At 59.0% G+C, this 15333-nt stretch overlaps 1 protein-coding gene and 2 long non-coding RNA genes across 5 annotated transcripts; 1 reads left to right on the top strand and 2 right to left on the bottom strand.

The window, feature by feature from the left end:
* Positions 1 to 591: 591 nt before the first annotated feature.
* On the bottom strand, positions 592 to 4645 carry LOC115834783. The gene is made up of 2 exons (XR_004029708.1): positions 2957 to 4645; positions 592 to 1393 (listed from the first exon to the last, which is right to left on the bottom strand). It is a non-coding gene; the product is annotated as an uncharacterized LOC115834783 (long non-coding RNA).
* A 312-nt stretch (positions 4646 to 4957) lies between these two features.
* MRGPRF (MAS related GPR family member F) lies at positions 4958 to 14189 on the top strand. 3 transcript variants are annotated; one of them, XM_030811405.1, is made up of 3 exons: positions 4958 to 5576; positions 8667 to 8770; positions 12326 to 14189. In XM_030811405.1, the coding sequence occupies exons 2-3, from the start codon at positions 8723 to 8725 to the stop codon at positions 13307 to 13309; spliced, it is 1032 nt and encodes a 343-aa protein (XP_030667265.1). In that variant the 5' UTR covers positions 4958 to 5576; positions 8667 to 8722; the 3' UTR covers positions 13310 to 14189. The 3 variants fall into 3 exon arrangements, with proteins under 3 accessions (XP_030667265.1, XP_030667267.1, XP_030667266.1); XM_030811407.1 differs by lacking the exon at positions 4958 to 5576 and adding an exon at positions 7506 to 8536; XM_030811406.1 differs by lacking the exon at positions 4958 to 5576 and adding an exon at positions 7506 to 8543.
* Positions 5570 to 7401, bottom strand: LOC115834782. The gene is made up of 3 exons (XR_004029707.1): positions 6948 to 7401; positions 6536 to 6611; positions 5570 to 6240 (listed from the first exon to the last, which is right to left on the bottom strand). It is a non-coding gene; the product is annotated as an uncharacterized LOC115834782 (long non-coding RNA).
* Positions 14190 to 15333: the final 1144 nt, after the last annotated feature.

Raw genomic sequence — 15333 nt, 5'->3', positions numbered from 1 at the left:
CCAAAGTCCCAGTGAGCGTTCCTCTGATTCTCTGACTACAGCCTTCCAGACTCACATGCCTCGGCCCTGCCCATGCCGTGTGTGAACCCCTATTTCCCTGATAGTGTGATGTGTCTGTTTCTTGACCCAAGTCAGGGTGGGGGGAGGAGGAGGGCAGGAGGGCAAGAGACTGAGGAAGAGGGACAGGGAGATGCTACAGGGAACCTGTCATTAAAAGGAGCACATCAAGCCGGGCACAGCGGCTCACCTGTAATCCCAGCACTTTGAGAGGCCGAGGTGGGGGGATCACATGAGGTCAAGAGTTTGAGACCAGCCTCACCAACATGATGAAACCCCGTCTCTACTAAAAATACAAATATTAGCCAGGCGTGGTGGCACTGCCTGTAGTCCCAGCTACTCAAGAGTCTGAGGCAGAAGAATCGCTTGAACCCAGGAGACAGACTGAGCCAAGATCTTGCCACTGCACTCCAGCCTGGGCAACAGAGCGAGACACCGTCTCTCCCCAACCCCAAAAAGAAGCACATCCACTCATGGGCCTTGTTTAGCTTGTGACACACACGCAGGGCTGTAAAAAAGAGTTGCAAACACTGATTGGATGTTGAATGATGTTTAAGGAATTATTTGTTATTTTTAGGAGTGACAAGGCTACTGCAAACTTTTTGAAGGTTGGTTATTCAGTTCTGTGCTGAAATTGAAGGTCTGATGACGGGACATCATGGATCCGCTTTAGGCGGGACACACGCAGGCGAGTATGGATGAGGTGGACCAAACCTGGTTTCCAGACTGCCCTGGAAGTTGAGGTGGACAGGGCAGACGAGGGATGCTGGTGGGGTGCACCACCCCCCCATGGGTGGGCACCACACCGAGGAGCTGGGTGTGTGGGAAGGACTCTGCTGGGGGCAGGGAGGAGAATGCACCTGGGAGGCACCAGCGAGGGGTCTCAGCAGGGAGGTGGCCCAGGGGACGGGGGAGAGATGGACACAGTCAGGCAGTATCTGGCATCAGGAAGTGGGGAATTGGAAAATGCAGAGAGTCCCACACTGGAAAGATGGGAAACTGGAATGTCCGGACCTTGGCAGCGGCTCTGTGCCTGGACTTACAGGGGCCTGTAGGGTGCCTCAAGGCCCTACCCTCCTCCCCAGCCTGCATATGCACCCTCCCCTCCTGCCCTCCAGCCATCCCCTTTGTTCTCCTAGTGCACCAATCCTTTCCATCATGGGGCCTTTGCACCTGCTGTTCTTGATCCTGGAACACTTTCCTGTGGGTTGCGTGAGCAGCTGCCTCCTCCTTCTCCTTCAGGTCTCAGTGTAAGCATCACCTCTGTAGAGGAGCCTCCAGCCCCACCCCAGCTAATCAGACCTGGCCATCCCCATGGATTAGTTTCTTGTGGCTGCTGTAACAAATGACACAAACTTAGTGGCTTAAACAACACAAGCATATTCTAGTAAGAGTTCCAGAAATCAGAGGCCTAAAGTCAAGGTGTTGGCAGGGCTGGTTCCTTCTGGAGGCTCTAGGGGACAGCTTGTTCCCTTGTCCTCTCCAGTTTCTAGAGGCAGCCTGCATTCTTTGGCTAGTGGCTCCTTCCTCACATCAACACGTGGCCCACTACTCATTCTGATCTCCTGTCTCCTTCTTACAAGGACCCTTGCGATGACATGGGGCCCACCTGGATAATCCACAATGATGCTCCCATCTCAAGACCCTTCACTCCATCCCAACTGCAAAGTTTACCCTTTGGCCATGTGTAAAGTCGCATGTTCTCAGGATCTGGGGATTAGGACGTCAACATCTTTAGGGGCCATTATTCAGCCCACCTCCCATCCCTCCCTGCCTACCACCTAAGTTTCTGCCACTATGCCTGTTTGGTTTTCTCAATGCACTAATCACAGGTTGCAGTTCTTGTGTTCAGTTTTTTCTATTTATCACCTGCTCCCCATGCCCCATGTCTGGTTCTTCCACAATTCTTTTCCTAGCACCAACATTGCTGGTGTTCAGTAAAAATGTGTTGAATTAAGGTAAGAATGAATGGATGGGTGGATGGGTGAGTGGGTGGGTGGATGGCTAGATGGATGAATGGATGGACTGATAGATGAATGGATGGATAGATGGATTGATGGGTGGACGGGTGGGTGGATGGATGGATGGATGGATGGATGGATGGATGGATGGATGGATTGGTGGATGGATGGATGGATGGATGGATGGATGGATGGATGGATGGATGGTTTGGTGGGTGGCTGGATGGATGGATGGATGGATGAGCAGGTAGATGGGTAGTTGGGTGGGTAGATGAGTAAGTGGATAGATGGACAGATGGACAAATTAACAAACGAATGGCCTACCACATGCAGGACAGAGGATAATGTGGACTTTTGCTGAGATTCCCAAGATGCACCTTCCAGCACAGAAAGGCCCAGCCTAGTGGAGCAGGAGAACAGAGCAGAAGGAGAGGAGTCCCTTTCACTATTAGGAAAGACAGCTAGGCCTTGGTTCAACCTTTTTTTTTAGACAGAGTCTCACTCTCTCACCCAGGCTGGGGTGCTGCTGTGGCGCGATCTCGGCTCACTGCAACCTCCACCTCCTGGGTTCAAGTGATTCTTATGCCTCAGCCTCCCAAGTAGCTGGGACTACAGGTGTGTGCCACGATGCCCAGCTAATTTTTTGTATTTTTAGTATAAGCGGGGTTTCATGATGTTGGCCAGGCTGGTCTCGAACTCCTGAGCTCAGTCAATCCACCTGCCTCAACCTCCCAAAGTGCTAGGATTACAGGCGTGAGCCACCACACCAGCCGAATGGTCCTGCACGCCTTCTTCATCACAGGTGCATTTTACTGTGTTTCCTTTGACCTAGTCTGCCTCTCTGTTGGACATCAGCTCCTGGAGGGCAGGGACCTTGCCTGTCCTATTCATCAGCACAGAGCACAGTGCCTGGCACCCAGCAGGTGCTCAGGAAATACCTGTAGTCTTTACTGAGGATGGTGCTGGCTGCAGAGGGGCCACAAGGGCTGGTCCACCCCCACCCCCTTGTCCAGGGAGCAGCAAGGCAACCGTAGGCCACAGAAGCACCTGGCAGGGAGACATCTCTGTCCAGAACCGGCCTCCTTCCCCCAAGGATCCCCCCAACAGTGGAGGGTCCGGGCCTGCACCCTCAGGAGGGGACATGGGGAGAGGCGTAGGACCACAAGGCCCTTGGCAAGGGATGATTAAAAACAAGGTTCTACTGGGAGGGGCAGGGGAGGACTCCTGACGGCAAGTGGTGGCTGTTTAGAAAGTGAAGGCTGGACGAGCAGGGACCATGCCCCATTCTCAGCATCAGCCAGAGCCCTGAGCCTTACACGGAGGGAATGGCACTAGCGGGACACCCGGAGCAGGGAGCGGCGTTGCTGAGGTGCATGAAGAGCTCTTCCTCCTGGCATCCGATCCCTCCTTGCTGTAACCCTGTGGGTCATTATCTTTTCCCATCTGACAGCTGAGGAAACCAAGGTTTCCGGTGGGAAGGAAACTGTCCAAGGTCACCCAAGCCTGGAGGCAGCATGGGAACTCCTTGCACTGGGCCTCTGGGCATCCCCCCAACACACACAGCCCACCACTTCCCCAGGGGGTGGGGAGAGACCCCCAGGGTGGCTGCTAGAGACTGCACGTTTGTGGCCTCACTCCCTGGCCCCTGCCCTGCTGCCCCACTGCCCTGAATTCATATGTTGACATCTAATCTCCTGTGTGAGGTGGGGCGTTTGGGAGATGAGCAGGTTATGAGGGTGGGGCCTCATAATGGCATTAATGCCCGAGTAAAAGAGGCCCCATCAAGCTCCTTCGCCTGCCTGAAAGGGGTCACCACATGGGGACTCAGTGAGAGGCTGGGTCCTCACCAGACGCTGAATCTGTGGGTGCCTTGATCTTGGCCCTCCGGCCCCTGGAGCTGTGGGAAACAAACGCCTGCGCCGATAAGCCCCTAGTCTGCCGTACTGCGCCAGAGCAGCCGGACACACCAAGCCCACGGTAACGAGACTCCACAAACCCAGGCCAGGACGACCTTCCCGTTTACAAGCGCCCCTCGCTTATTTTGAGAGAAACAGATTTCCATACCAAATAAGGCGGTGGACTTCAGAGCCTCTGCCCACTTCACACAATTCCTTTTAAGTGTCCAAACGCAATTACACTTGGAACTCGCCGGGATTCAGCCTCCCCCGGCCTCCCCATGTAAACAAGCATTCCAGCTGGGCCCCAGCTGGCTGCCCTGGAGAGGAGGGGACGGGTTACCACCCTGCCTGCTGCCTCCAGCCTCTCTCTCAGCCTCAGGCATGGCCCGTGAGCCTCCAGGATCCCAGAGTCCTGTCCTCACCCCATCTCTGAAAAACGGACCCCAGGAGGCCAGATGGGCCGTGCAGGGAGCAGTGCGAGACTCCCTCTTCCACGCTGAGGTTCACACATGGGCAGGACAAGCAGGAGGCAGGCAGCTCCCAGTGCAGGTGCAGGGGCAGCTCCGCTTCTCGTTTCCCTTCAAGATGCCCACAGAGGCACATCTCTCCCAGCCTGGGCACTACGCTCCTGCAGGGAAAGCTCAGAATTCCCTCGGGCTTCCTGGACCCTGAGAAAGTTGGCCCAGGGCAGGAGGGGAGCCCTCTCATCACCCCCTCCTCCTGGCCACCCTGCTGGCTCCTGCACCCCCCACTCTGCACCCCCACCCCTACCAATGCTCAGTGCCCCAGGCATGAATGTGTTCCAGGACCCCCCCGCCCCGCCTCCAGGGGCTCAGTGGGGAAGGGGGGCCTGACTCATCCTCCCGCCAAGCAGCACAGGCACCAGGCACCACAGCCCGCCAATTTCCAGCTTGCTCGCCGAGCGCCGTGATTTTCCACTTGCGCCATCTGATTGCTATTAGGGCTGGGGAAAAGGGAATTCCTGGTTCCATAAGCCCCCAGAGGGCCCAGGCCGAGTCCGGGGTGGGAAGGGGGAGGGGTGCTGCTTGGGCGGTGCTGACCACCTCTGCCAGTTCTGCGCTGCCCCTCCATGGAGCCCTCGCCCTGCTGCCACCCACTGCTCTGTATCACCCCTGAGTAAATTAAAACAACGGGGTGGGGACTGGCCCCTCCTGGGCCAGCCTGCCCCGAAATGCCCACTGGGGGCAGACCAAAGGCACCAGGCAAGTGTACAGCCGGTGCTCCCTCTCCTGGGCAGCCTTGCCGAGCAGCAGAATGCGAGGGAGATGAACAGCTGGACTCGGGCTGCAGTGCTCGGGCCAACGTGACGTCACCAGGCGGAGAGATGAGATCCCGGTGGGGCTCTGGGGGGGCTCCTGAGCGGGGCATTCCTTCCTGAAGCCTCATCCCTGCTCAGCCCCTCCTCCTACTCCCCTCCCCCTCCCCCTCCTGCCGGGCCAGGAATTGGGTTTGGGGCGGGTTCTGCTTCCAAAGCCATCTCTTCCAGCAGGAGAGGGCTCTACTCTGAGCTCGCATTTTCCAAGGCTCCGGGCCGCGCTCGGCGCTGGCCTGCTGCCCCGGCGGGTCGGCCGGCCGGAGGCGGGAGTCACAGGAAGAGCCCTCCACCAAAGGAGGCCTCCGTGGATCAGGACAGCTGCAGGTAGCTCTAGGGGCCCAGGGTCCAGGGGAGGGTGTTCCAACACCGGGGGCTGCAGGGTGAGGGCCAGGCAGGGAAGGAAAATGACGCGGGCACCATCGGGGCAGAGAGGTGGACGCTGTCAGGGCAAGCAGCTCCCAGAAATCCTAAGGCCCCAGGCAGGGAGCCCTGAGACCCCAGAGAGGCTGTCACTCACCGGAGAAGCTCCCCTGCCACTCCTGAGGCTCCAGGGTTCCGGGACCATGGAGGAACTTTAAAAGTCCCCCTCCCGTGGCAGGACCTGACCCCTCCCAGCTGGCCTCACCCCCAGCCCCACTGTCCAGTTCCTGCTCTGTGCTGCTGGGGGTGAGGGGTCCCCCTTGGTCCCTCCCCCAGCCTCACTGGCCATTCAAGCATGCATTCTAGAGGGGCTGGAAGGGAACACCCAGCAGGCAGTGTCCTACACACAGGGAGATGGCTCCCCCTGCTCTCAGCCCTGGGGTGCACACGGGGTGTCTGTGTGGGCAGCCGCAGGATGTTGGGCAACTGCAGTCCCACCTTCTCCCAGGCCAGCAGCCTGATGAAGCTGTTGGCCTTGGATGGAGGCGGCTCCTGGAATGATCTGCAAGGTCTCAGTCCCCCCAGACAAGCCTCTTCAATCCAAGCTGTTAAGCAGGGGACTCCAGGCCTGGAGTGAGGAAAACAGAGGCTCTGTTGGCGGCCCAAGCGGCTAAGGAGAGGGGCTGGGACAGCCCCAGCGGCGTCAGGGCTGGGTCATGGTGGGATGAGGTGAAGGGAGAGGAGGAGCTTCCTGCAGGCAAGGCTGTAGGAGGCTGACAGGTGGCCAGGCCACCCTTGGGCTTGCTCCGAGGGGAGGGTCAGGTGTGAGCTGCGCTGGCAGCTTTTTGGGTCAGCTTCAGTGGAAACTAGTTCTGTCATAGCCCAGATCCCACCCAGAGGAACACACGTACACATGTACTCACATGCACGCCCCATCCACGTGTCACACACATGTCCTTTAATATGGCCCATCTGGGGTCCACTGGCTTCTAGATCTTTCTGTGCATGAGTGAAATCGCTTTTCAGGTTGTCCCTGGCAGGACAAGGACAAATGCACAGGGACACCCACATAATGGAGGGACGCAGATGGTAGAGAGGGGAGCTGGGGGCCCCCACTGCATGCCCACCTGCAGCATGGGGGGGGCCCAGCCCACTGCCTTTGGGGCACTAGTTGGTGTGGCTGGGGTCTAGCCTGGCCAGGGTGAATGGGTGAGGCTCCTGTAAGTCAGGACATCTCTGGAAATAAGGCTGGGGGCCCAGACCTAGGGGTGGTGGGTGTCCAGAAGGGCCACCAAAAAGAGTAGGGGCAATGGAGAGAGCTTGGGGGGCTCTTACCAGGCGCCTGGAAGGATGAGGGCAGGTGATGGGTCTGGGGTTGCAAGACAGGAAAGCTCGGACAGGCCCCAGAGCGTGGAGAAGCTACGGCCTGTCTGTGGCAATGGGACAATGGCCCAACTGGAGTCCAAGGAGGGAAACTAAAGACACACAGGTCGCAGCACCAGCCATCTGCAAGCCCACTGCACACACATCACAACGCACTGGCTCACTCCGGCACACAAGGTGCCCCCACCCTGGGACAGCCCGAAGACCCCAGGCTGAGTCACCCGTAGACCAGGCACAGGTGCCCGCAAACGCCCTTTGAAGGCGCAGAGCGGAGCGGTCTGGCTGCGCGGGGCCGAGGGGAGCCAGGCCACTGGTGGGAAGGGTCCTGGGAGCGGCCCCTGGGGCCACACTTGCGCCACCAGCTCCGGAAGGCCAAGGGTTAAAGAGGGGGCGGGCCACACACGCAGACGGCCACCTCTTCCAGCCAATGGTGGGCGCGGAGGCCAGGGGTACGGCCCGCCCCCGGGCGGGAGGAGTGGGCGGCGGGCGGGGGCACGTGGCTGGCTGAGGCCGGGCGGACCCGCGCGGCGCAGAGAAAAGAATTTCCGGGGAGCTGAGCCGAGCGGGCTGCCTAGCTCTCCTCTTGGGAGAGGAGGGCCCCGGCAGCCTGCGACCCGGGCTGTGCCCAGCAAGGCCCTTCTCCGCTCACAGCCTCAGTTTACCCCCCAGTACAGCAGGGAGTAGTAATAGGTGCTTCCCTGCGGGGAAGGGGGACAGGGCTCCACGGGGAGAAGCTTCCTCCAAGGGGGGAAGCTCAGGTTGGGGAACAGAGATCAATTCCAGAGGACCCAAGGTAGGCAGACCCATGAGGTCTGGCCGGCCAAGGTGGACCAGCCTCCAGCAGGGTCTCCCCCTCCCCAGGCCTCCCATTGGCAGCCTTAGGGTGGGTACAGCTTCCCCTCCCTATGCCAGCAGCCCCTCCCTATGGCAGCTGCTCGAAACACAAATCTGCGAGGCTGCAGGGCACGGCGTGGCTATGGGTGGGCCTTTGGGCAGATGACCTCGCCCTCTAAGCCCAGGAGCGCCCATCAAAGGGGCATGAGGATACCTGGCCCATAGCTGGTCATGAGGACCAAACCAGATGATGGGTGTAGGCGGGCTGGCAGGATAAGTGGTGGTGACAGTGATGCTGATGACCGGGCTGTCCTGCCTCCCAGGCACATGTAGGGGAAAGGCCAGATGCCTTAGCATGTTACATACCCCGGCTCAGCCAGAGCCCCCCTCCTCCAGCAGGTACCCCCTGCCAGAAATGATCCGTCTTCCCCTGCTCCTCCTTCTGGGACCGATTGCTGGGAAACCCCTGTCCTACACCAGGCAGGGCACAAAGGAAGTGCCCCAAAAATGTGTGTGGGTAAATAAATGTATGTCTGCAAAAGCAGCCTGGCTCCAGAACTCTCACAAGAAGAAGGAAAGGAGAGGGCTTCTTTTCCAGTGAGCTGTGGTGAGGCTGACGCGGAGTCCACAGGCAAAAGGGGGCTGTGCCCCAGGGGTGACCTTCAGAATCTCACCAGGACTGTCCCACAATGCTCCTGCCGCTGAGGGTATGAGGTGATTGCCTTTCCTCTAAGGTGACGGCTGTGAGCCACAGGCCTTGGGGGCCTAGGCACGGGGGTCCAGGAAGGGGAGTGGTCCCTGCTGCCCTCATCCACCCTCTCTCTGGGCTTCTGCCAGGTGGGTGTGCAGACTGGTGAGCTGCCAGCAGGGGCCCAGACGTGCCAGGCCTGGAGATGGCTGGAAACTGCTCCTGGGAGGCCCATCCCAGCAACAGGAACAAGGTAAGTGCCACAGGCGGAGGGCCCTGGTCCTGCCCAGATGGGTGTGGGTGGGAGGGGCAGACCCAGCCCAGCATCTCGTCCCCCATCCCCCGTTCCTGGCCCCACTTTCTAGCTCTGGACCCACAGTGGGCAGTGGGCTCCTCGGGGCTATGTGGCCGGGCACAAGTTCCCTGGACCCTCCTACCCTCCTGTCCTCATCAGTAAGACAGGCACCAGGACTGGACACCCTCAAGGTCCCTCTCTGTGCTGACACTGCGGTCGCCTTGTAGCATCCTTGCAAGGTCTCGTTTCATCTCTTCCCTGCAGAGGTGGGGCAGTCAGCTACTCACTACAGCCAGGCGGGCCAGGAAGCCCTGGGACGCTGACTCCAAGGTGGCCCTGATGTCATGTGCTCCATGGAGCCTTGGGGGTCCTGGGCCACCCTGAGAGTGTTGCCCCAGGCCAGGGTCCATTAGTCATGAGTCACCCATCCTGAGACTCTGACAACCCCTCCAGGCTGACCCTCCTCCTGCCCTCAGCCAACCTAGTCCCCTACTTCTCTGAATCCCTTGAAAAGTCTGGGATTTCCTTCGCTTTCAACTTGGAAGGATCTCTTGAATTCCTATCCATCCTCTTCTGCATTTGAGGAAACTGAGGCTTACACCCAGGTAGTAACTTGACTGGGATCAGCCCCTAGGTCAGGAGCAGAGTGGGGACTCCAGCCCAGCCCCTGGGATCTCGCCCCCACGCCCTCGGGCCCTCTCCCTCCTCCCCGTAGTGACCGCTGTGGAGTGGCAGCCGCAGGAGGCAGAGGTTGGACTGGTGGGTGGGGTGGGGCAGTCTGCAGAAACTCCCAGCGCAAAGGCAGAGCTCAGGGTGGGGCCGGGCTCCAGAGCAGGCATTTTACAAGGCGGTATGCGGCTGGTCACGGCAGCTACACGCCCAGTGACTCACCCGGCCTCCCCCTCTGACTCCGAGGAGGGGATTGCAGACTTTTTCCAGCGTGCATGCCTGCAAGAGGCACTGAGTAAGCTGACCGCCTCCATCCAGCCCCCTGAAGCCCAGCTCTTTCCCAGCACCTGAGCTGGTCCTCTTGGGCCTGTTTGGGCACCAGATCCTACAGTCTAGTTCCCCAGCCCAGAAGAGTGTCCAGGTCCCCCACAGGAAAGAGAAGCTAAGGAGTGGGATTCGGGTCAAACAGACTGGCAGACAGAGGGGTTGAGCCGATAAATGTATTTAGAGAATGGCAGGGAGGGAGCAGGACCCCCTTACAGTGCTTGCCCTGACCTCACAGAGTCTCTCCAGAGTTTTGCCAACACCTTCAGTCCTGTTTTCAGATTCCCCTTGACCTGAGCAGGCTAGGAGGTCCCTCCCTTTGCAACGGGGTGTCCAACCCAGAGAAGAGTCTCTCAGGACCCAGCATTCCACCAAAGCTGGGAGTCATCTGAAGGTGGCAGAATGGATCCTGCCTTCATAACCTTGTCTTTTGTTTGTTAGGGAGCCCTGAGCAGTGGGAACAGAAACCAGCCTTTGGGGGGAGATGCTGGATGTGGGAAGGGAAGTGACCATTCTCCAGGCAGGCAGCCTTTCCCTCTGGGAGGAGAGGTCGGAGAGGACTGCCGGAGGGCTGAAGCCAGCCTATAGATAGATGGGTTGTTTGGCCCGCATAGCGTGTTTAAATGTTAACATTTAAAGATCGGGTGTTCCACATTCCAGTCTAGAGTTCAGGCTTCTCCAGGGAGCGGGGGAGGACGATCAGCCACTCCAGCCCACCCAACCCCTGGTCCCCACCGGCTGGAGCACAGCAGGCTGCCCGCTTCGCTCAAGAGAGGGGCTCTCGGGTTTGCCGCTGTGCTCCCTCTCACCTGTTCCTTGCACCTGGCCCACCTGCATGCATTTATACACAAGCCTAGACCTTGAGGGCAGGACCGATACTCAGCTGGGATGCACTCTTACAGCCACACCAACAGTTAAAGCAGTGAAATGCTTCCCTGCAGCTTGACAAATAGCTGCTGCCTCTCCTCCACCCCAGGGACCCCCCTGGACTTTCCCACAATCTGGAAACCCCAGGGGCAACCCTGGCTCATCAGGGAGCCACCTCCCATCCCACTAGAGGACAGGGTTTGGCTCCAGGGAAGGCCGAGATCCACTCTTTTTTTTTTTTTTAATGTAACTTACAAGTGATTTTATTTCTTCAAATAGTTTCATGTTTTTTGAAACATTGCAAGATTTTGCAAGAATAGTACAATGCCCACCAATACTTCACTCAGCTCAAGTCATTGTTAACCCTTCACCACAAGTGCTTTCTCTCTATCTCTTGGCAGACTTTTTTTCCCAGAACGATTTGAAAGCAAATTGCAAGGCTGGGCGCGGTGGCTCACGCCTATAATCCCAGCACTTTGGGAGGCCAAGATGGGCGGATCACCTGAGGTCAAGAGATCGAGACCAGTCTGGCCAACATGGTGAAACCCCATCTCTACTAAAAATACAAAAATTAGCCGGTGGTGCGTGCCTGTAGTCCCAGCTACGTGGGAGCCTGAGACAGGAGAATTGCTTGAACCTGGGCGGCGGAGGCTGTAGTGAGCCAAGATCGCGCCACTGCACTCTAGCCTGACAAAGCGAGACTCTGTCTCAAAAACAAACAAACAAATGAAAGTAAATTGCAGACACCAAGTCCTTGATGCTGAAATAGCCTGTATCTTCTAAGAACAAGGACATTCCCGTAGCCACATAGTGAAAATGTGCATAGCCACGGTACATTGTCACATTCAAAAGCTGCAACGGCGATGCAATGCCATTATCTTTGCACCGTCCATACTCACATTTCCCCAGTGGTCCCAACAATATCCTTTCCAGCAGTTGTTGAGATCCAGCATATAATCCAGGATTCTAACACTATGTTTAGGAGTCATGTCTCTGCTCTTCTTAAAAATGGAAAGGCTCAGCGGGGCGTGGTGACTCACGCCTATAATCCCAGCACTTTGGGAGGCAGGTGGATCACTTGAGGTCAGGAGTTCGAGACCATCCTGGCCAACATGGCGAAGCCCCATCTCTACTGAAAATACAAAAATTAGCCAGGTGTGGTGGCACAAGCCTGTAGCCCCAGCTGCTCAGGAGGCTGAGGCAGGAGAATCGCTCGAACCCAGGAGGCAGAGGTTGCAGTGAGCCGAGATCACGCCACTGCACTCCAGTCTGAGCAACAGAGTGAGACTCCGTCTCAAAAAAAAAAAAGGAAAGGCTCTGCAGTTTGTTGTGCGACTTGACATTTTTTGGACAGTCTACTCTGACCGGTGGGCAGCCTGGCACCCTTCCTGGGCACTGGTGCTACCTCCACTCCTATAGGCGCCATTCTGTGCTGCTAGCTCTAGACTCTGGGACAGAGAGTTAACATCAGGTGGGGTCAGGGGCGTTTGAGGATAGAGTTGCAGCCAGTTAGCTGCTCCACAGCCACTGCCCTACAGACCCCCTCCCTGCCCCAAGTCCGTAATTGGGACCCCCCCCACGCAGGGACCCAGGTGCAGGTCTGTGGGTGGGGGCCAGCCGGCATCACAGGTGTCCCCCTCTGCACCTGCGCAGATGTGCCCCGGCATGAGCGAGGCCCCGGAACTCTACAGCCGGGGCTTCCTGACCATCGAGCAGATCACGATGCTGCCGCCTCCGGCCGTCATGAACTACATCTTCCTGCTCCTCTGCCTGTGTGGCCTGGTGGGCAACGGGCTGGTCCTCTGGTTTTTCGGCTTCTCCATCAAGAGGAACCCCTTCTCCATCTACTTCCTGCACCTGGCCAGCGCCGATGTGGGCTACCTCTTCAGCAAGGCGGTGTTCTCCATCCTGAACACGGGGGGCTTCCTGGGCACGTTTGCCGACTACATCCGCAGCGTGTGCCGGGTCCTGGGGCTCTGCATGTTCCTCACCGGCGTGAGCCTCCTGCCGGCCGTCAGCACCGAGCGCTGCGCCTCGGTCATCTTCCCCGCCTGGTACTGGCGCCGGCGGCCCAAGCGCCTGTCGGCCGTGGTGTGCGCCCTGCTGTGGGTCCTGTCCCTCCTGGTCACCTGCCTGCACAACTACTTCTGCGTGTTCCTGGGCCGCGGCGCCCCCGGCGCGGCCTGCAGGCACATGGACATCTTCCTGGGCATCCTCCTGTTCCTGCTCTGCTGCCCGCTTATGGTGCTGCCCTGCCTGGCCCTCATCCTGCACGTGGAGTGCCGGGCCCGACGCCGCCAGCGCTCTGCCAAGCTCAACCACGTCATCCTGGCCATGGTGTCCGTCTTCCTGGTGTCCTCCATCTACTTAGGGATCGACTGGTTCCTCTTCTGGGTCTTCCAGATCCCGGCCCCCTTCCCCGAGTACGTCACTGACCTGTGCATCTGCATCAACAGCAGCGCCAAGCCCGTCGTCTACTTCCTGGCCGGGAGGGACAAGTCGCAGCGGCTGTGGGAGCCGCTCAGGGTGGTCTTCCAGCGGGCCCTGCGGGACGGCGCTGAGCTGGGGGAGGCCGGGGGCAGCACGCCCAACACAGTCACCATGGAGATGCAGTGTCCCCCGGGGAACGCCTCCTGAGACCCCAGCGCCTGGAGGAGGCAGGGGCAGGAAGCAGCCTCCAAGACCCTTCGCCCTGGGACAGGAATGGGCACCTGCCTCTGAGTCCATACAGGAGAAGAAAAGATCTGTTTCCTCTCCTGGGGCCTCCTTCTCCCTGGGCTGGGGGCTCCAGGGGTGGCTGGGAGATTGGGCAGCCACCTGCAAACAGACCCTGTGGCACCTGCCCGGCTCCCCCACCCATTCTGCTCCCCTAGAGACCCCTTGTACAGAAGTTGCCCCCAGGTGGTGGGGCTCCTCCTTGCCCCAGGCTGGTCGGTAAAGGAGAGGGGGTTGTCACCCAGCCACCTCTGCCTCTTGGGTCAGCCCTCCTTAACTGTGTCCCAGCCAGCACCAGTCCAGCAGCCTCATCCCTGCCATTCAGGGCTGTTCCGGAAATTTGATCCTCTCAAGGCATTATCGGTGAGCAAATTTGAAGGAAATGGTGTCTGGAAGAAGGTTTTGGTTCGCATGCCTTGTAGCTAAGTCTTCCTGCAAACAACTTCCCTTCCCCCTGTCAAGTCATTTGGTGACTTTGATGGGGGGATTTCTGGTTATGTCAAGGCTCTGGAGACAGGAAGGACCTTTGGTCGCCTTGGGTAGTTGACCTGCCTTTTCTGACTCCGGGACGAGCCAGTCCTAGGCTGCCTCCGGGAGCACTCGAGGTATCCCACAGGCCATGAGGACCCGCTGGGCAGCTCCTGGACAGCCTCTTGGCTCCAGCCCCCACCTGAAAGTGGACACTGGCTCCACCCTGGCCACCTGGGGACTGGCACTGTGGTGCACAGTGGCCCAGTGTAGCCAACGGAAGTTTTATAAAAGACAAAATGTATATCAATAAACATTTTATAACTTGCAGCCAGGAAGGCTTCATGCCCACGGTCCTACCCTGGGTCTCTGTTTCCCACAGTGAGGACGCCCAAGGGCACAGAGTCCCGGGACGGGTGGCACCCCCCCACCAGCTCTCCCACACACTTTGCTCTTTGCCTCTGCTCTCAGGCCTCCTCCTGGGGCTGAGTCTGCACACACCCGTGTTCCCGCTTCTGTGGCTTGTCCACTCCCTGCCAGAGGGAGCCGTGGCCAGCCAGGCTGTCCTGTGCCAGCGTATCCCAGTGCCCCTTCTCAGCTCAGAGGCCCCCACGGCCTCTGGGAGCCACAGTTCTCACCTCCTCCATGCCAGGCCCTGGGCTGGCCACCGTAGTCCTGCCTGTGTCCGCCGGAGGCTCTGTGAAGTGGGTTGCTGCCTCTCCTGTTGCCCCCGTTCAGGATGCCCCTCTCTGCCTTGAGCTCCCTGAGCCAGCCTCCCCGTGCGCAGACACCGCTCTATAGCCCAGCAATAGGCTGGGAGCCCTCCCAGATGACAGCCCAGCCAGGGCCATGCTAGAAGGGTTCCTGCCTGGCCCTTTTGCCTCTGGTCAGCCCCCAGAAGGGCCCCATCCTGGGTTCCTTGTGTGCAGCCTAGGACCCTGGCTCCTTTGAGACAAGCCTTAAGGTAAGCCTGCTCACCCTGATCTCACCCATGGAGAGAGATCAGGGCAGAGGTGTTGGTGCCCCCAGTCAGGAAACGTGGCGGACAGAGCTGGGCCCCTCGTCTGCAGAGCAGTGCCAGGAGCAGGCAGGTGGGCAGCACGCCGAGCTCCAGGTGGGAATGGGTAGAGGCGTGGGCAGTACCGCCAGACTCACCCACCCAGCCGCCTGGAACCTGGCCTTCTAACTGCAGGCTCTGGAGCCTGCTCGGCCTGCCCCTGGTGAAGTGGTCCAACCCTCGGTGGGTTGACCCCCCAGTTCTGTGTCCCTGATGATCCACCGCCCAGCCAACCTGACCTCCACTGCCCTCCCGCCCACTCAGCCCACTGCTCCTCCATGCTCCTCTTTCTAACAATCCTGGTCGGGTCCTCTCAGCAAGGCCACCATTCTATGAAAAGAGGGGATCTCATGTGGCCCAGATGTCGTGGTTCCAGGACCTCTAGGTGATGAAGGTTGCATATCCCCACCCGCTCCCTCCC

The sequence above is a fragment of the Nomascus leucogenys genome, chromosome 4, assembly GCF_006542625.1.
Source record: "Nomascus leucogenys isolate Asia chromosome 4, Asia_NLE_v1, whole genome shotgun sequence".
NCBI classification, from domain to species: domain Eukaryota; kingdom Metazoa; phylum Chordata; class Mammalia; order Primates; family Hylobatidae; genus Nomascus; species Nomascus leucogenys.
Note: the sequence above shows the minus strand (reverse complement) of the source record. Positions and strands in the feature narration are given on the sequence as shown.